At 47.7% G+C, this 19,824-nt stretch overlaps 1 protein-coding gene across 2 annotated transcripts in view; it reads right to left on the bottom strand.

Annotated features, from left to right (window-relative positions):
- Positions 1-19,591, bottom strand: part of LOC102564928 (vitamin D 25-hydroxylase) — a 30,352-nt gene extending 10,761 nt beyond the window's left edge. For both annotated transcript variants that reach the window (XM_006275041.4, XM_059722647.1), the window contains exons 1-2: positions 19,323-19,591; positions 6,479-6,620 (exon numbers count right to left, since the gene is read on the bottom strand). In XM_006275041.4, the coding sequence (XP_006275103.3) occupies positions 6,479-6,620; positions 19,323-19,529 (349 nt within the window). In that variant the 5' untranslated portion in view covers positions 19,530-19,591. The remainder of the gene's footprint in view (positions 1-6,478; positions 6,621-19,322) is intronic.
- Positions 19,592-19,824: the final 233 nt, after the last annotated feature.

Below are 19,824 nucleotides of genomic sequence, written 5' to 3'. Positions count from 1 at the left end.
GGACCTGTGGGCAGTACTGCTGGCTAGATGACATGGCTCCATATGTGGGATCAGGCCAGCATACAAGACCAGTTTGTGGTTGTACTTGGAGTGCAGGGTTTGACCTAGTGCACAGAATCTGACCCAACATGTGGTTCTGAACTTGATGCTTGGGATCAGTCGGCATGTCAGACTTGGCAGGCAGAACTGGCCTTGTGCTGAATCCAGCCTATAAGCCAGCTGTCTCCCATATATCTGGCCCATGTGCCGGAAAGGTTGAGTACCACTAATCTAGAAGATCACCCCATCTGCCCTTTTTGAATGTTGGAAAAAACAAGAACTCTTTCATAATTTCCAAAGTATTCCAGAATCTATTAATAATTAATATCACACTCTCAGAGATTTCCTTAGACAACTCTTTTAGGACCCTGGGATCAATTTATTCAGAGAGCATAGATCTTCATTTAAAGAAAGTTAGTGCTTTACTTTACAGGATTGCATGTATACAATAGCTATGCCCACAAGTATTTAAAATCTTTTTTTAAGTTACTTTCCTTATTAAAATATATTATTTTATAGCTGTCCCAGTTTCTTCAGAAAGAGATGTAAAATTAACCCAGTCAAGTGACTTCATAAAAATATTTTTTCCCAAGTATTGCTCTTTTATAAGTTACATATGATGACATACGAATGAAGTAAATGCCACAATAACATTCAAGACAAAATATTACTGGTCTAATATTCAGAGAGTCAATATTACAATGATTCTGTGAAAATGCGATTCTTCATTAATGGAGAATTAATAGTCTTGTACTGTGGCTATACAAGAATAAAGTCTTTGATTACAGCAACATGTGGCTTATAGGGTGCTTTAAGAAATAACATTTCTTAAATGAAGTCATTATTATTTCAGATTATTTTTAAGAAACATCTTTATCTATAAGCTGACAAAACAAGTAGCCCTGGTAAAGTAGAAATGTAATTTAAATTATAATTCCTTTCTTGTTAAAAAAAAACAAACAACAAAGATAAAAGGGAAAATGAAGATTTGATTTCCTAAAAAAAAAAAAAGTCAAACACAATGTCATGAAACAAGACATTGTTTTCTGTTTCCTTCAGGAAGGATAAAATAATTTAAAAGCAAGTAACCTCCCCTCACTCCCTCCCATCTTTTTCTAAGGCTACCTGGACAGGATTCTCAGTCTTGTGGCATATAAATGGATTGACGGATAATCCAAAGGAAACAGAGATAAAAAGTTTAGAAATATGCTGATTATACAATGCGTTCAAGAGCTAGACATTTATACTGCAAATAGGCAAATTTTTGAAATGCCAAATCAATGCTTTGAGGATATAATTCCTTTATCCTTTTAGTTTATATGCAGTACACATGGCTATCAGACATAACAAACAACCCCAAATAATAAAACTCTAGCAAAAGGACCAGACAAGTTTGTACTCTTATTTGATAAGCACACAGTACAGGAAAGAAAGACTAGAGAGATTTCTGTACAAAATTTTAATCCAAGATGCAGTAAAAACAACGGAGTGAAGGCTATGTAGCTTGTTTTGCATATGCTTGCAATAAGAACACCGCTGAAGCAAACCCTGCAGATTTGGCAGGGAGTTCAGATACTAGAGTAATGTGTGCCAGTGTTAGTACAGACAGCACAAGTTGATATTATATGTGGCCTTCTAGCTTGTGATCCATTAGATTATAACCAGATAAATACAATTAGAGGGCTATTCTAACACACTCCTCTTAGAAACAACACTTATTGGCATCAAATAAAATACGTGGCCTTTGAAACCTTTAGTCCAGCGTTTCTCAACCAGTGGGTCACAAGAATATATGAAAGGGTCATGAACAAACTTTAAAAATGGATCAGCAAACTTTAGAAATGGCTTCACCTTTTAAAGAAGAAAAACATGGGAAACTGTGGCTTTTCCCTTGCAGGCTGGCAGCATTCCAGCCTGCAAGGGGCTGCTTGGGGTCCCCCTGCCCCACATACCCACCTCCTGCCACACACACTGTGGGGCTGGGACCTGGGGGTGGGGGGGCAGCAGGTCAGGAGGGGTACTGGGCTGGAACTGGCCATTGACGTTTACAAATGGGATCTGGTACAAAAAAGGTTGAGAACCACTGCTTTAGCTGATTCAAGAAAGAACGCCAAGGACTTTTCAATGCTGAGCATGTGAAGAAGGGTCTTTGTGGCAGGACACCTTTGGATGCCTGCCACTTTAAGGGCAGAGGCAGGCAGCTACCAGGTGTCTGATGAGGGCAGCCATTTTAAACACAAGACATATAAAGGCTGCAGTTTGCTGTGGCCAGGGAAGGCAGAAACATTGCCTAGCTGAGTTACAGCAGGAACAACCTTGGAGGTAAGGGCAGGAGCTTATGGGGATGGTTTGCAGGTTCCTGGGCATGACCTAAAACTGCACCCTGCTGGGGAAGGGTGGCCTGGTGATGTGCCTGATGGCGCAGGTGTCCCCAGGAAATGCCAGACCAGTTGTCTCCCCGATGAAAGGCAAGTAGGGGTGCCTTAACCCCAGCCCCCATCTTTGGGTGGGTTTTGGAGGCTGCTGGGGAAGTAGTGCGGGCCAGGCATGCTCATGTGTAGGCATCTGAGCCCAGCAGGGATGAGAGATCCCAGAGGGGGTAGTGGAGAGTTGTGGAAGTAGTGGGGGCCAGGTATGCCCACATGTAGGTGCATGAACCCAGCAGGGATATGAGGTCCCAGAGACCCCAGAGCGGGTAGTACATTGGGAGGCCCCGCACAGAGTAGGGTTGAAGTGTGAGTAGGCCTGAAGAGCTGTGCATGAGAGGGGGCTGAGTAGAGCTGAAGTTGGAGAAGGCCTGAAGGACAGTCCAAGGGGCATGCTGAGTAGGGTCAAATGTGAGTAAACTTGAAGGACAGCACAAGGGCCAGCCCGTGAGAAGTTGTGCCCGGTGAGAGGCTTGGGGCAGAATTAGCCCAGGGTTTGGCATAAGGCCGGACCACGTAGAGCAGGAGAACTTGTGGGAACCGAAGGTTCTGCGTGGTGAGGCCAGTATGAGCATAGCGAAGCCTGGTGGCCCAAGAGGGGCTGCTCAAAGAGAAGCAGGGCAGTGGAGTGTGGCCTGGTGATGGGCAGTATGCCAGAGACCCTGGTGAGAGAGGGGTGGAGTGGAAGAGGCCTCCTGTGAGGTGGGAGAGAGGTGTGTGTGTGTGTGTGTGTGGGGCCCAACTTTGTACTCAGTTTGCTTCGGTCTCAAACCAGGATTAACATTAGCCTGGATGCCATCTGCGAGGCATGGGCTGTGGTGTAGGGGAGGAATGGAGCCACAGATAGTGCCCCTTGGCATTGGGGCATGTAATGGGCAGTCTCCCGTATTGACCATCTGTTTGTAGGAACAGTAAAGTCGTGGCAGGACGACCGGGCGGATTGCCCCGCAGCAACAGGTGGGCAGTCTGACATAAGACCCAGCCCCAAGAGATGCTGCCTGTTACAGTCTCCCCAGAGCAGGTATGGCTGAAAGGGACTGAAAGCACTCATCCAACGTAGTGGGGGCCAACCTTTTTGGCAGGAGTGCTACAAATTATCCCTACACTGTCCCCAGATACCACTCCGATTCCCTTCCCCTGCTCGCTCTGTTCTGTTTTCTGCTCCAAACTATGCTCCCTGTCTGATCTGCTGCTCTGCTTTCTGTTTCCTTCCCTGTGCTCCTTGCCCAATTTGCTGTTTTCTGCTCCCTGCCTTACCCATTGGTTTGCTGCCTGTCTCCTCCCTGATCTGCCACGTACCACACAGAGAAGCTGCCTGTGCCACTTGTGACGCTTGTGCTGCAGGTTGGTCACCCCTGATCTAATCTATCTACCTGTACTGAGGGGGCCTTCTTTATAGAGGTGTGTCTAAAACTGTGCTTATAAAAAAAATTCCAGAGAAGTTGATTTTTACAAGCTTCTTTAGCTGTCTGTTCCAGTGCTTCATTACCCTTTTACTTGGAATTTTTTTCCTAGTATTTGCTGCAAATAAAGCCAATTTGTTCTTGTCAAATCCCTAGTATATGCTCAGGACAATTAATCACTGTCATCTTTTTGTCACAGTTTGGTATACTGTAAGGCCCCCTCTGGTCTCAGTCTCCCTCCCTGACTTTTATTTAGATATAATACAATCACTGTACTCCAGCTGAGGCCTCACCAGTACTGATTACAACAGAACAGATGCTTTCTGAATTTTATTTATGACATTTCTATTAATACATTCCAGAATTAATTTTTCCTTTTGTGCTGCAACAGCACATTGTTGACTGATTGTTAATTTGTGGTCCACTATAAACTCTGAATCCTTTTCCGTGACTTGTCATTTTTAATTGTGCATTTGATTTCGCCTTCCTAAATGTTGTGCTCTCAATTTCTTTAGTGATTTTCATTTTGTTGCAATTTAACAAGATCATGTTGAATTCTGATCCTATCCTCCAGAGTAACTGCAAGTCCTTCCAGCTTGTTGTCATCAACAAATTTTAGTGTTGTATCTTCAATTTTGTCATCCAAAGTAGTAATAAAAAAATGAATAGAGCCTGGACCACAAGAAATCTTTGCAAAATCCCACTTGAAATGCCCTCTCACTGTAACTTCAAACCATAAGTAATCTATGTACATCCTTTTTTTAAAGAATTGTGCACTACCAATTTCAGTGTTTCAGTATTTCCCTAGCTTGCTTATTAAAATGTTATGTGGGAGGCCCTGTTTAAAGCCTTCATAAAGTTGAGATGTATCATATATAGCCCCCCCCCCCCCCATTTGCAAGGTCAGCTATCCTGTCAAAGAAGGAAATAAGCTTGGTATGACATGAGCACAGTCTGTTCTTGTCAAATTCCAGTTAGCTGTTATTTTCCACGTTGGCTGGTCTTCTAGGGCCCAGATCTTAATTGACCTCTACAGTGCTTAAACATTACTTGTGGGATTTAGGAAACGAGGCCACAAAGACTGATCTAGTTCAATCCCACTCAGAGGTCACAACACCAGTGAGGTGGCTAAATGCATCCAGTGCTTCTGTTTTGGCCTGCAAGAGATCACCAGGTGCCTAGACTTAGGTTGCTGTGCATGCTCAGAAGTAATCCAGACCAGTCACTTAAGTGCCGCACTTCCCACTAAACTCTGCTGTAATACCAATTTTCTATGAGACACGTGAACAGCAGCTAGGTCCTCAATTCCATAGAGATGGCCAGATCATATCAAGCAATTGTGGCTGTGAATATGCTCAACAGCTTAATAATAAACAGTGAAGGTGGCAACAGCCAACTTTTGATTAATAATCTAGTGGGAAGAGCACTTGCCTAGGAAATGAGAGATCTGGGTTCTAGGTTGACCTCAGGCTGAGAGGCGTCAACCCCCTATCTCTTGAAGAAGAGTGTGCTAAGGAGCAGGCTGATGGCAAGGATTGACCGGGGTCTGATACCTCTCCTTATTGATGCTGGTCCACTCAACAACCAAATAGTGCAAGAGTCATGGAGCCAGAAGCAATGCAAGCAAAAGGAAGCAAGACACAGTGGGTTCTGGTCCCTCTGCCAAAATTGCTTATGCACATTACATTAGACAATCACTGGCTTTAGAAACCCCTCCCCCCCAGAAATAATTCTGGCAGCAAATGCTATGATTGGGCCAAAATAGCTGCTAGGTGCCCAGACAGAGTAAAATTCAGACAGTTCAAGAAGCCAGTTAAGCCAGTCTTACGGAAGGCAAGTAAAGATATATAAACTAGATAAAGCAATGAGCTATAGATCAGAATATACTTCAAATCCTAGACAACCAAAGCATCAAGGGAATGTATGATTGTTTAAAAAGATTCCAAAGTAAAAGAGATGCTGGAAGAGAGATGCTAAAATGCAAAGTCCAAGGTCTACAAAGTGAAGATCTCCAAAATGAAGGGCACCAAATCACCAACCAAAAATAATCTACTGTCTAGTAGTAGAAATAAAGGCTGACCTGCTGCTCCAATTTCTGCTAAGCCTTTTAGTTGCTAAAACCAGGTTTTAGTAGGAACCCTAAATTGAAGGCAAAACCAACACAACAGAAGAAGATATTCAAACAAGATCAACTCTGAGCAATTTGAAAAGCTGAAGAAAGAGCTGAAGAAATGCAGTTTCTTCACTGACCATAGCCCAAACAAAACTGATTGGGAGGTTCCAAAGTCAGCAATATCTTGGGTAGCATTTGCTCACCAATGATGAAGGAAGTCATTTATGTCCAAACTACTACCTGTGATTTTTAGGAACCATAAATTGTAGAGATTATGGAATTCAATCCCTTGTAATTTGGAGGACCGTAAATTATAGAATTTTGAGACTTCAACCTCTCTCTTACTATAGAGAACACAGACAAATGAAGTCTTACCTAGGCAACATATTTAGAGAAGTATTCTGTTATATGAAATTACACATTTGAGAAATATTACATTGAATATGTGGTTTTAGGTTATAAGAAGCCTTCTCCATGTTGGTCATGGGAACACTCACCTCCCATTTTTGTCATTTTCTTAAACAAAGGAAGGGATGGTCTGTCTGCAAAAACTTCACTTTGATGAACTAGGCACTCTTTTATTGCGTCATATCCGTTCAGTACAATAGCAGATATACCTCCAAGATCAAGACTGAAGATCTTTAAAAAGAACACATTAAGAAAAGATCACTTATAACATGCATTTGCAAGTCTGCTCCATGATTATGTTATGAAACCACATAATAAAAGAGTGGAACAGAAACTGAACATTAGAACAAGAAAAATAATTGCTTGAATTGCTGATGTCATGCTCAAATTGGTTGCCAGCAGCCAGGGTGTTAATGCTGTCACAGTTTTCAGTCACTGATGACTGATGAATTTCATTGCCAGTGGCAATAAAAAATGATAAATTCAGTGACAGAAAAAGACGTGAGGTGACCCACATTAATTTCCTGGATGCTCTGTGGCCAATCAACTGATCTGAGTTCCTGAGAACTCCACACCTGGGAACTAGCTCTGCTCATGCAGAGAGCCCGAACAGAACTACTGCAAGTCCAATTGGCTCTTCTGGGACGGAATATGCTGCATTACAACCAGCCCAATTCCCTGCTATGGCAAGCCTGCTGGCCAAATGACCCACCTCCTCAAGCCAGATCTAGCCCTTGGGATGTATGTTGACACTGCTGACTCATGCTGTATATACATGGGATAATTCTTCCAGGTTTGTTTTCCTAGTAGAAAAACTTAATGCATAGCAGAGCTTGCCCAGGTGGTACAGTCAACAACTGCCCCGACAGTATTCTGCATGAGGCTGAGCCCTGCCCAGGACACCCCACATCACGTTCCCCCTGTGTCTGTTGGCCTGGCCCTAGGAGGGGAGCAGAGCAGCACCCAGCCAGCTGCAGATACAACAGAAACAGCCCTGTCAGAAGCTGCACGTGCTGGCTGGGGCCCAGGCCGGTGGGGCTGTTCTGCCTCCAACAGCGGCTCCTACTCCTGCCCGTGTGTACCAACCTGGGCAGGTGAGGTGGGGGAGGGGGAAGCTTCAGCTCTGTAGCTCCTGCCCCAACTTGAGCTGTGCTCCTTTCCCACAGCTAGAAAAAATCAATATCGGCCTAGTGTGAAAGTAAAAAGTGAATATAGCCAAGTACAGAAAAAGCTCTGTTATCCAGCATCCCCTGGGAATGGGGGATGCCAGTTAATCAAATATGCCGTGTCCAGTGCACCAGAGCTTTCACTCCCTGGTGTCAGTGTGTCGGGGGACAGGGAGGGGGGCCCCGCGCAGGCTTCTTTGCCCCAGGCCGTGGACCCGAAGGAAGAGGTGGGACTTGGCTCATGGTGGTGAAACCGGAAAGCAGTTTTGCTTTTGCCATGTCCCTCAGAAGGAAGATTTGTATTGACAGGTGCTGGTTAGCGGAGCTTTCTGGTTGGTAAAGTGCCGGATAACACAGTTTTTGCTGTATTCCACTCCCACTGACATAAGCTGATAGCATTAATAAATTATAATTACTTGCCATGGTAATAACTACTTTTATCTTACATTTTTATATAGTTGCATTTCTCTGACTCCTCTTAGGCCAATCTGCCAATGACAAATTAAAAGTTTCTCTTGCAGTTTATCATTAAAGACATGACAAATCAAAGTTTCTATTCATAACTGCTTCAGAGCAATCACTAATCAGGGGCTGAATCTGGGAATTACATTTGTTTAGTGCCTCTGTCAAGGTCAAAGTCCAGTAGGACTGCTCTAATAAACTAAAGGAGGAGGGGGGTGAACAGCTGCTGCATTAATTCCCTGATCATGATAAATTCTGTGGCAGGAAAAGTGGTTAATTCCCTGAGTGCTGCCTAGCCAGTCAACTGATTTGAGTTCCTGAGAACTCCTCACCTAAGAACTAATTTTGTACTTTTCCCAACTCTTGAATAGGCTACTGTGGCCAATAATTGTGGTCCATAACCATTATTGGCTTCTGAAGCCCCACTTTCTTCCAAGAATTTCCACAGATGTTGACTATATTGGCAGGCATAAAAGTAAAGATTACAAACTGAAAAAAAGATTTTTACTACTCGTATTGAAAGCACTTCATCTGATTTTTTTTTTTAAAGCTTTAATGTTATTAACTTATAAACCAGAAGATTTGCTTCCTTAAGGTAACATTTTAAAGATACTATAAATACTATAAATCTGAGTCTTCAACAAGAATTACATTGTTGCCAAAATCCCAATCAAATTAAAACAGTTTAAAACAAAATGCTTTCACTGAAATTGATATTTTATTCATGTGCTGTCACTTGTTGTAATTTGTTTCTTTTTAATGACAAAAATGTTTCTTTTTAATCCCTGTCGTATCCCCAGGATTTATTCATGTAAAAAGCTGCATGAGCTATACATATCTGGGCAGCATCTTCATAGGAAGCAAGTAACCAAAAGCACGCAAAGGCCAAGAAAGGAGTCACTTCAGACCATTTTAATTTACGGCCTCACATGTTGGGGTTCCCTCTTTAAAAAATATTCTCAACCAACACCTGCAGTTATTCAGTCAAGACTTAGGGAGCTGCTAAGAACCTAGATGACTGGCAGATTATGGGAGTGAAATTTCTCTCTGATAAACAATTTACGATAGACCTCCTTAAGAATTTCCTCCCCTCAACTACCTTTAACTAGTTTTCCATAGGGTACAGTTAAGTGCAATACATAACTAAGGCAGACAAGGTTCCTTGGGTGAATTTGATATCTTTTATTAGACTAACCCAAATAGTTGGAGAATAGTTATTAAGCAAGCTTTCGAGTTCAAAAACCCTTCGTCAGGCTAAGGAAGTTTCAGCAGTTGGTGTGTGCTCTTCAGAGCCTGATGAAGGGTTTTTGAACTTGGAAAGCTTGCTTAATAACTATTCGCCAACTATTTGGGTTGGTCTAATAAAAGATATCAAATTCACCCAAGGAACCTTGTCTGCCTATGTCCTTAGACCAACACGGCTACAACCTACACCCCTGCACACATAACTAATTTGTTTTTGCCTCACAAGTTTAATTATCTCTCAGTACTCAGTAGTAAATTCTTACTTTTGCATCATTTGAGTCAATACTCACCTCTTAGCTGAATAGTTTTACTAATTATGTCAAATGTTTCAAAGCTGCCAAGCCAAGCAACTACCACAGGGCTAGGTAATGTTTTTTGGCAGGAGTGCGGAAAAAACCACAATGTCTACCTTGTAAGGTGCTGGAGTACCGACATGCCACAAAAATAAAACGGGGGGGGAAGGGGGGGCGGGGTACATGGCAGGATGCACTACTGGATGTGGCGTGGGGACTTGTGGCTGCATGGGAGAGCCCAGAGCAGCAACTTAAGAAAAAATTGAACAGTTTCCTTGCATGCCTGCCAGTGTGCCAGGAAAAATGTCTCCACGTGCCACTAATGACATGTGTGCCAGGGGTTGCCAATTCCTGAACTACCATAATGTATTTAACAACCAATAATATGGACCATAGAAGAACATAAGCAACAAGTTAAAGATAGGAAGATAATATATATCTAAAGAGTCACATAGCAACTTGACAAGGGGCTGGGAAAGTCTCATTGATAATTCCCATTGCTAACCCTACTTAAGTAAATTATATATAATAGCATGGGTCATTTTAGCTTCTCTGTAATTCTTCTTTTTAAAATAGGGTAGTGTTAGCCACAATGGTCTGAGAATTACCTGGCAGGGGAAACACCATGTATCTGGATCCATGAAGGCAGTTTTCCTTAAGTGCTCCTACGGATAACTGTTCTGGTGTGATTTACTACGTGCCGAGGTGTTGGGGTTTAAAGCCACTTTATGGAAATGGGAGGCTCCTCCCTAGCTTACTCCTGTGGCCATGTGGCTGAGGGCAGGCAAAACTTGGGGGCATCTGAACCCCAAGCCTCCAGGCTTGGGCCTGCCCGTAGGATGCCTGCCAAAAGACTTTGGAAATATCTGAAGTCTGTGGTGGGGGATGTTTGCCGGTTGTAGGGCCACTTATGGTTCTGGACTGACTCACAGATTTGGACTTGATTTGGCTTGGAACATGAAACATTTTTAAAAAAAAAAAAAAAAAAGTCCAAGAATTGTACAAGAGGCAGGGATTTCTTAGGATGATGTCATTTATTGGACCAACTGCATTAATGGAATAGATTTAGACAAGCTTTGAAATGCAAGACACTTTTTCGGGTCTGACAAGTGAAAGTTGTACAGTGTAGTTGTAAGGACAGAATTCCCAGGGGCAGCAACAAACAGTTAACAGAAGAAAAGGAACCAATTAATCGGAGATGAATTTCAAGTGCAAAGAATTCAGAAATCAGGTAGGCTATAATGTGCCATAAAACCAATATCAGTGTTAAGTCTTTGGTTCTCAAGGGTGTATAGATGAAATGGGGACCCTAAATTGAAGCAGTGGGTTTTAAAAAAATTTTAATCCCCATGTCATGCACACACCTGAACTTACCTACCTCTCCGGCAGCGGGGAGAGCAAGCTGCCAGCAGGCGGAGTGGTCCCTGGGCTGGGCCGGGGTGGGGGGGGCCTAGTGCTTCCCTCTGCAGCTCAGGCAGGCAGGCAGGCTCCAGGGGGAAAAAAAGAAAGAAAGATCTTGGGTGGAGCCTGTCTTCCTGGGCTGTTGCCAGGCTGCCTGCATGGGCTTCCTGCAGAGCCCCTGAGCTGCGCAGAGCCCAGTGCTTCGCTCCATGACTGCACGGCAGCAAATTAAAACTCCTCCTGCACCTCAAGTCATTTAAGGCGCATTACACTACCGAATTTGCTACAGTGGCTGGAATTACTGCACAATATACCGCCAATGCGTACAAACACCAGCACCATTAAAGCAGCGCAAAAGCGGTTGAAAACCCACTTTAAAGTGTTGTGCACGCATGGCCCTCATTTTAGATTCATAGATTCATAGATGTTAGGGTCGGAAGGGACCTCAATAGATCATCGAGTCCGACCCCCTGCATATGCAGGAAAGAGTGCTGGGTCTAGATGACCCCATCTAGATGCTTATCTAACCTCCTCTTGAAGACCCCCAGTAGGGGAGAGCACCACCTCCCTTGGGAGCCTGTTCCAGACCTTGGCCACTCGAACTGTGAAGAAGTTCTTCCTAATGTCCAGTCTAAATCTGCTCTCTGCTAGCTTGTGGCCGTTATTTCTTGTAACCCCCGGGGGCACCTTGGTGAATAAAACCTCACCAATTCCCTTCTGTGCCCCCGTGATGAACTTATAGGCAGCCACAAGGTCGCCTCTCAACCTTCTCTTGCGGAGGCTGAAAAGGTCCAGTTTCTCTAGTCTCTCCTCGTAGGGCTTGGTCTGCAGGCCCTTAACCATACGAGTGGCCCTTCTCTGGACCCTCTCCAGGTTATCCACATCCCTCTTGAATTGCAGTGCCCAGAATTGCATGCAGTACTCCAACTGCGGTCTGACCAGTGCCCGATAGAGGGGAAGTATCACCTCCTTGGACCTATTCGTCATGCATCTGCTGATGCACGATAAAGTGCCATTGGCTTTTCTGATGGCTTCGTCACACTGCCGACTCATGTTCATCTTGGAGTCCGCTAGGACTCCAAGATCCCTTTCCACTTCCATGCCACCCAGCAGGTCATTCCCTAGGCTGTAGGTGTGCTGGACATTTTTCCTCCATAGGTGCAGCACTTTGCATTTCTCCTTGTTGAATTAACCTGTTCCTGCTGGGAGTTGGGGAGGGGCAAGGATTCACCCCACAGGTCTGGCCAGATCTTGAATCCCACCCCCACCCCAGCTCCCGGCATGTTCATTTTGACAGCAGCCACAGCACGGCAGCAACAGCTGCTGTCTAAAACTGGCACCTGGGGCAGAGTTTGAATCCCTCACATTGGGGGCTTTCTTGGGAGGTGGTGCCATCAGGCACCGCATACAATCTCCCTGGGGGAGGGTGCTAGTCAGGGCCACCTGACTGCCGATTGTAGTGCTACTGGCTGATGTCTGGCTGTGCCTGTAGGTTTGCTCCCACACCTGCCCAGAGACAGCAGCAGCCTAGGTTGGGATTCCCTGTGTGGGAGCTCTCTCAGGGGGTGTGCACCCCCCCAAAGCACTACCACTAGGCATCAGGGATACTCCTGGAGAAAGTGGGCCCCCACCCCCGATTAAGGTGCTGCTGGCTGCTTTTCAAGCACCAGCAGCCAGGATGGCTGGTTGAATCCAAGCTCCAATGCTGCACAGGCCTGACCCAGCCACCCCTGTTTGGCTCTTGGGGAGGTGCCAGCTCATATTTAATACCCCCTCCCCAGCTACTGGGGCAGCAGGCAGGGAACCCACCCCTGCCCCCCACCTCATTCTTTCAAACAGCGGCCAATTTGAAAGAACCCAGCAGTCAAAGCATGCCCAGTTGCACTGTGGGGGGAGAGCTCTCTTCCCAGAATGCTTTCTCCCTTCCAGCATGCATCAGGACAGCCAGGGCAAACACACACACAAGCCCCCACTGTCCTCTTGCTGTGTGTCCTGGCTATCCCGCTCCATGTCATGGCATCCCACTTCCTGCACCCAAGCAGGGACACCCAGGAACTGTGGTGAGTCCTGCTGATTGCTCTGCATAACTCTTACTACCAGATACGGGACAGCACACACATCCAGCTGAACCTGATGCGGCAGCTGGTGGCCCTGGCATGTACCCTCATGCCAACAAGCACAGAGCTATCAGTTGTGCCTCTTCCCCACCCCCACCCATTGAGCATCCTCGACACTGCCTCCAGGTTCCTCCTGGCCCATGAAGATGAGGCCATCCTGGATGCCATGAATGCCAGGGTGCTCTGGGACTACTTTTAGACTATTGAGCACAGGGTCTGGGCCCACCTCACCAGCACCAACTGGTAGGAGCAGATCGTCCTTGGCACCTGGGAGGATGAACTGTAGCTCCAGGCCTTCCACATGTGCCAAGACATTGCCACCCAGGTGGCCCCCCACATCATATACCAGGATATTATTATGCAGTCAACTCTCAGTCTGGAGAAGCAGGTGGCCATCGCTGGCATTCTCCACTACATTGCCAACCAGTTTGGTGTGGACAGGTCCATGGCTGGAGAGGCCGTCCAAGAGGTTTGCCTGGTCATCCAGGACATCTCAGCAAACTGCTTTATCTGCCTCATCAACCCCCGGGAGGTGGTAACTGGCTTCCGACGCATGAGCTTCCCCAACTGTGTAGGGGCCAGGGATGGCATATATTTCCCAACTGTCTGCCCACCCCAAGGTGCCTGGGCATTCATCAACCACAAGGACTACTTCTCAGTTGTCCTTCAGGGTGTCGTTGACCTTTGTGGCCGATTCATCCACATCTACGCTGGCTGTGCAGGCAGTGCCCATGATGCAACCTGATGGAGAGTGGGTGCTATACTCCCAAACTTCCCGATTTCATCACTGGTGACATCTTAGTCCCCCACTCATCATCAGTGACCCAGATTACCCCCTCCAGCCCTGGCTGATGAAGCCATATAGGAGGCAGCTGGACTGCCTGACAGTGCGCTTCATAGGACACCTCCTCAGGCAGTAGTTGGTGGTGGAATGCACCTTTGACCTCCACAAGGCACGTTGGCGGGCTCTCGGTGCATGCCTCAAGGTGGATGAGGAGAACCTGCTGCAACTCATTGTTGCCGTGAGTGTCCTCCACAATATCTGTTAAGACCAGAGTGGAGGTATTCAATGAATCCTGAGCAGAGAAGGCATGGTGCACAGACTGGATATATCGGCATGAACACACATAGTGCAGGGATAGGGCTGAGGATCAGCCCTCCACAACTGTTGGGGGCCCTAGCACTACACAACAGCAGGCTGGCTGTATCCTTGAAGCCCTGGTATGTACCCCATCACCAGCGTCCCCTCTAAGCTGCACGGTGTGCACAGCTGCACAGGTGCACTCATGCCACACACCGTGCAGCTTAGAGGAAACGCTGCTCATCACCCTTGTGAACTGGATGGCCAAGTAGGGGCGGTGGGTTTCATATGACCCTGCATTAGCACCAGGCTGTGGTTCTCTAGTTTCTGGGCCACAAAATGGGGTTCACAAAAATCCAGCGTAAAGAAGACACAGCCTCATTTTATAATGTTGAAGTTGCAAAACTCATTTTTATTAATAAAGAAAACCTGCTGAACACTGTCTGTGACAGAATATGTTCTCTCCCTTTTCCCAGTTCATACCAATTGGGGAATCTTTGAAGGGAGAGTGGGGAGGTGGGAAATGGAGAATGGCCATGGTTGGGTTGGTTAAGACAAGGAGTGGGCACAATAAGAGGGGGTTGTGCTAGGGGCCTTTGGGACAGGGCTAGAACTGAGGGAAAAAAGAACCATGGATAGGAAGCACAAAGTATGGGGGCTTCTCACCTGAGACACTAAGCCCTGTCCTCCTGGCTCTCCCTCAAGGGACCTTCTGGCCCTTGGCCCGTGCCCCCAGGACCCAGTCTCCCTTTTCCAAGTCCCAGCAGCCTGTGGAGGGAGAATGTTCCAGTGACAGCCTCGCCCAGCAGTCCAGTGGGCTGAGCTGCCCACCTTGATGCACTTCTGTGGCCCTTCAGGGCTGGTCTGAAACTGCTCTGGGGGCCTGTACCTTCAGGCTGGAATGCCTGCAGCTGGGGGCAGGGGTGGTGGGGCGGAAGTGGGTGAAGCCAGGAAGGGCGCTGTTGTCCCCAATGGCCCCAACATTGGGTCTCTAGCAGCCTGATCCCCTCACTCACTGCAGCACCCTGGGCTAGGCAATATTGGATGTCTTTGTCCAGGGACCTTACCGCAGTGGCTTTGGCATGCCTGTCTTGGGGCCTCTTGGCTCCCCAACATCTCCAAGTCAGTGTGCATGGAGACCATTCCACTAGACCCAGCTGGAAATCCCCGCCATACGACCTCTGTTCCTGTTGCTCCAGGAAAGTGTACTTACGGTGTGGTTTGGTAAGTTGTGGGAGACTGGGCATGAGTCAGTGGGGTCAGATGTGGACACCAAGCAGTTCAGAGTCATGTGCATGAATTTCCTCTCCTGGTGCTGCACCTTGTTGAGCTCTGCAGCAACATGGTTTGCCTCATCCAAACTGTAGGTGGCCACCTCAGTGACCTACTCGTGTGTCTGGATAGCCCTTGTGTAAGCTGTGCCCAGCCTGTCCATTTCCCTCCTCCACATCTCTAGTCTTTCCTCATGCTGGACCTGCAGCTCCTGACACCAGGAGTCCACGGTGTGCACTCAGAGATCACAGGCTGTGACCGGAGATTGTAACATTTCCAATTTACAACCTTGCTGTTGGCTCCTGACATTTCTCTTGCACTCATCAGATATTTGGTTGGTTGGCTGGCCTTTAAGAACCACCCAGTCCACTGTGACTCAGCCTCACATGCACAGACATGGCATCTGCAGACAAGGGAGACACAGAGCCTTTGTGTAAGTTTGAAACTTTCAGTGATAACGTATTATGAAGAAAGGTTTTTTTGGACCCTCTCATCACTCCACACAAACACATCTAGGGAGCTATGGTGAGTTCTCTGCCGGTACCCAGGTTCCCCTCCCCCAGGGCCAGTGCCCCAGCTGTGGTGTGGCCAGGCAGGCAGTCCGAGGGTGAGGAAAATAGAAGGCTTGGTGGGGAAGGAGGGTCTGGGTGGGTCTGGAGGTGACTTGTACCGTAAAAGAAACAGTTCAGGGAATCATCACTCCATAGAATGCCAGTGCGGCTCTTAAAACATTCCCTTTCCCCCTCCTTCCCTTTCTACCCCTCCCCTTCTCCCGAGTCACTGCATGTATCTACCCTGGACCACAGGGTCCTCCCAGCCGTGTGGAGCTGTGGCTAGTCATAACTTCCAGAGCTGATGGGCATCTTTCCTCTCAGCCAGAGTCATCAGGACAAGGGTGAAGAAGGCTGGTCATGGGTTGCTCAGGCTGCGGCCTCTGTGTGGGGAATGCTGTATTGGAGCCCATGTCCTTGGCCATCATCTGCAAGGTTGAGGTCTGGGGTGGGCTCCTGTGAGGTGAAGGGCACTTCCCAGGAATTCAGGTCCTGTGTCTCAGTGTCTATGATGTCAGAGCTCATCTCCTCCTCCTGTGCGACACACTCTATGGTCTTGATCAAGGGCAAGAAAATGTCCTAAGAGCAGATTTCCAGCTGCACTTGGACCTCCATTTTCACATCCTTAGTCAAAGTGGGGACCAGCAGCAACATGCTTGTCTCTTCAGGGGCAGGCAGCAGCAGCTGTGCTCTTCCACTGTGGCCCCTGGGAACCCCTTCCTGGGCATCCGGTTGTCCCACCATTGAGGGGTCTCCCATTACCTCCTCCTCATCCAAGAGGGTCTCCGGCATCAAATCCTCCTGCCCCACCCCCCATGGTGCCATAAGCGTGTGGGGTTTCGATGGCCCTCTCCTTGGGGATAACTCCTAGTAAAACAATGTGGTGTGCTGTCAGGCCCCAGACTTCTTGTTTGTATCATGTACGCTGCTAAACTTACTCCTCATCAACTTGGTTTTGGCACTGCACTCAAATAGTTGTACACTCACCTTCTGGTGATTTCAGTTTGACCATATTTCCCAAGTTTGCTTAAGAAAATATTATGTGAGAGTGAGACCAAGTCAAAGACATATCGCACATAGCATCAAGATATATCACATTTATTGGTTCACCCTTATCCATCAAGCCAGTTACTGTCAAAGAAGGAAATTAGATTGGTTTTACAGGGTTATTCTCAACAAATCCAGGTTGGCTGTTGCTTATCGCTTTATTATTTTCCAAAATGCTTATAAATCTCTTTGTCTAATAATCTGCTTTAATATCTTCTTAGGTAACAAAGTTAGAATGACTGGTCTATAATTTCCCAGGTCCTCCCTTTAAGAGATGGGTATTGTGTTTGCCACTTACCATAGGTTCTCCGGATAAAAATTAATATTCCAAATACTGCTTTGGTTACCTCTTTAAGTACCCCAAGATACACTGCATCATAATCTATTAATCTGAATCCATCTGAGTAATTTATATATTCTTTTAATCTGCACCTATCTTCTTAAACCTAAATGTACAAAGAATCTGGTTACAGTTAACCTTTTTGTGAAAAAAGGTTGTACACAGGCATCAGACATCTGTCAGGCTGTCCTGTTATTTTTCCATTTTAACTCTCCTTTATTCCTAATAGTTTCCCATAGCTCCACTACCATCAGATTTCTTTCTTTAGACCAGGTCAGTATTTTTACTGACTTGCATTAGTTCAAACCTAGTTTAGAATCTTCTATAGACTGGTGTGTTGCTATCCTAGGATGCACTCTTTTTTTTCTAACAAGTGCCCCATCATTTCCCATACACATTTCAGTCTGCCACTCTGTAACTAGCCACTCAGGTCCATCAAAGCCACTATGAAGTCTCCAGCGGGACCTAAACCACTGTCCACTCCATGTCACTGGAGGGGCTGGCTGAAGGCACCTAAAACTCAACTTCACATGTATAAACAAACCCCTGACCTGGAATAGGAATTATCCAAGTAACAGGGCAATTTGATTCAAAACTGCTTTAGTGCTCCCTCTGGCTTCACTCTCGGTTTGATCTCCTGGTTTCTTGATTCTGCCCATCCCAGGATTTCACTCCTGGATTAACCTTCCTGACCTGATTCAACTTTGAATTTTGCTCGCCTATCCCAGCCCTAGTCGGTGACTCGATCCCTGAGTGGGTCCACACTTAATACTCTCCAACCCCAACTCTGGTTCCTGACTACAGCTTAACTTGATCCCCACTTCTGGATCCTGCCCTCACTGTGCAGATCACCCATGCCCTGATCATCTGCACTCCTGCCATTCTTCCAGAGGGGCATTTTTCATTGCAAACAGTGGCACTCTAAATCTAACATAATCCAACCAGTCTAATAAAAAAATGTAAAAGCAAATGGATGGGGCTTTTAACACTCCCTCCACCCCCAAGGCAACCTGAACAGCTTATAACTGCCACTGATCAGGATAGTGCCAAAACAACATTCTCAACACCCTGTGCGAGAGTTTTCCCATGAGTGCTGGTGCTTTCTGCACCCCACTGGAGGATTATACTACAAATACTGGTCCTGTCTGTGCCCCTCATGGAGGGACATTTTGTGCCACAAATAACGGAAATCTTGACACTTTCCCAGGAGGATGTTCTGTAATGTGAATGGTGGGCTCTTCTCTACCACCAGCGAGGTGTCCTCCACTGTGATTAAGAGCCCCCTTGCACAGGTGCCATCCAGACAGCAGCGAGAAATGGTATGGTGCTCTACCCATTCCCCAGATGCCACCCGGCACCCCAGCCGCAGAGGGCTCTGCATGCCTGCCCAGCAGAACTGGGGACTGAGACCTGTGAAACTCCTGAGCTCCAGGTGCTGCCTCATCCTGAATGCCATTCCCTGAAGACCCCCAGAAGCCGGGCACCCATGTGCTGGTCCTGTCCGCCAGGCCCACAACAGGACACAGTTAGGCCTCAGTCTGGGCACAGCTCTGGTCCATGCCTGTTCCTATGTCCCTCCCTCGTGTACCCAGCCCCTGGACTTCGAAGCCCTGATTTGACCTCATCTTGCTTCCTGACATCTGCTTCCGGTAACCACCTGGCTCCGCACGTGACCCCTGGTTTGACCCCGGCTTGCTCCCCGACCTCTGCTCCTGGCAACCCTTCTGGCTTGGCTGTGAAACCCGGCGTCCCCTTGGTTTGCCCCCCCTCTCCCACAACTGACACCGCCGGCTCTAACCACTAGACCTAAGGCCCCCGTGGAGCCTGAGAGGCACCTCCTGCTCGGACCGGAGGAGCTCCTGCCGCTCCGGGAGGCGTCCCTAGAGGCCCAGGGGCGGGACCCGGACTGGGCCCTGCGCCCCGCCCCGCCGCGCCCCGCCGCTGAGGCGCCGCGCTACCTGCCCGTGGAGCTGGCTCTGCCTCCTCATGTAGACGTGCGGCTGCTCGGCGGCCAGGGCGTGGATGTTGCCGATGAGCGGCAGCCCCGCAGGGCCCGGCGGGAAGCCGGCCGGCCGCCTCTGCTTCAGCAGCTGCCTCACCACCAGCGACAGTACGAGCAGCACCAGGGCGCAGCCCAGCACCGCCGCCGCGCCCAGCGGCCACATCTCCTAACGGCGGCCAGCGCCGGACTCCCGCCTCCCCGCCCTGCCTTCTCCTCGCCCGCGGGGCCCCGCCCCCTCGCGCACGCTGATTGGCCATCGGCCTGGCGCGTCAAGAGGCTCGAGAGCTGATTGGCTGCGTGGGCCCCCTCGGATCCTCCCTCGCGCACGTTCAGAGCTGTTAGAGCAGTTACAAGGGCTCCGGAGCAGTTGGAGATGTTGCTGGCCGTTGCCCTTGCTCCTCTCTGGCCTCCTTCGGGTGTGCGGGCTTGGCAGGCAACGGCTTGTTCATAATTGTGAG

Source organism: Alligator mississippiensis, chromosome 2, assembly GCF_030867095.1.
Source record: "Alligator mississippiensis isolate rAllMis1 chromosome 2, rAllMis1, whole genome shotgun sequence".
NCBI lineage: Eukaryota > Metazoa > Chordata > Crocodylia > Alligatoridae > Alligator > Alligator mississippiensis.
The sequence above is the reverse complement of the archived record's forward strand: the minus strand, read 5'-3'. Positions and strand labels throughout refer to the sequence as shown.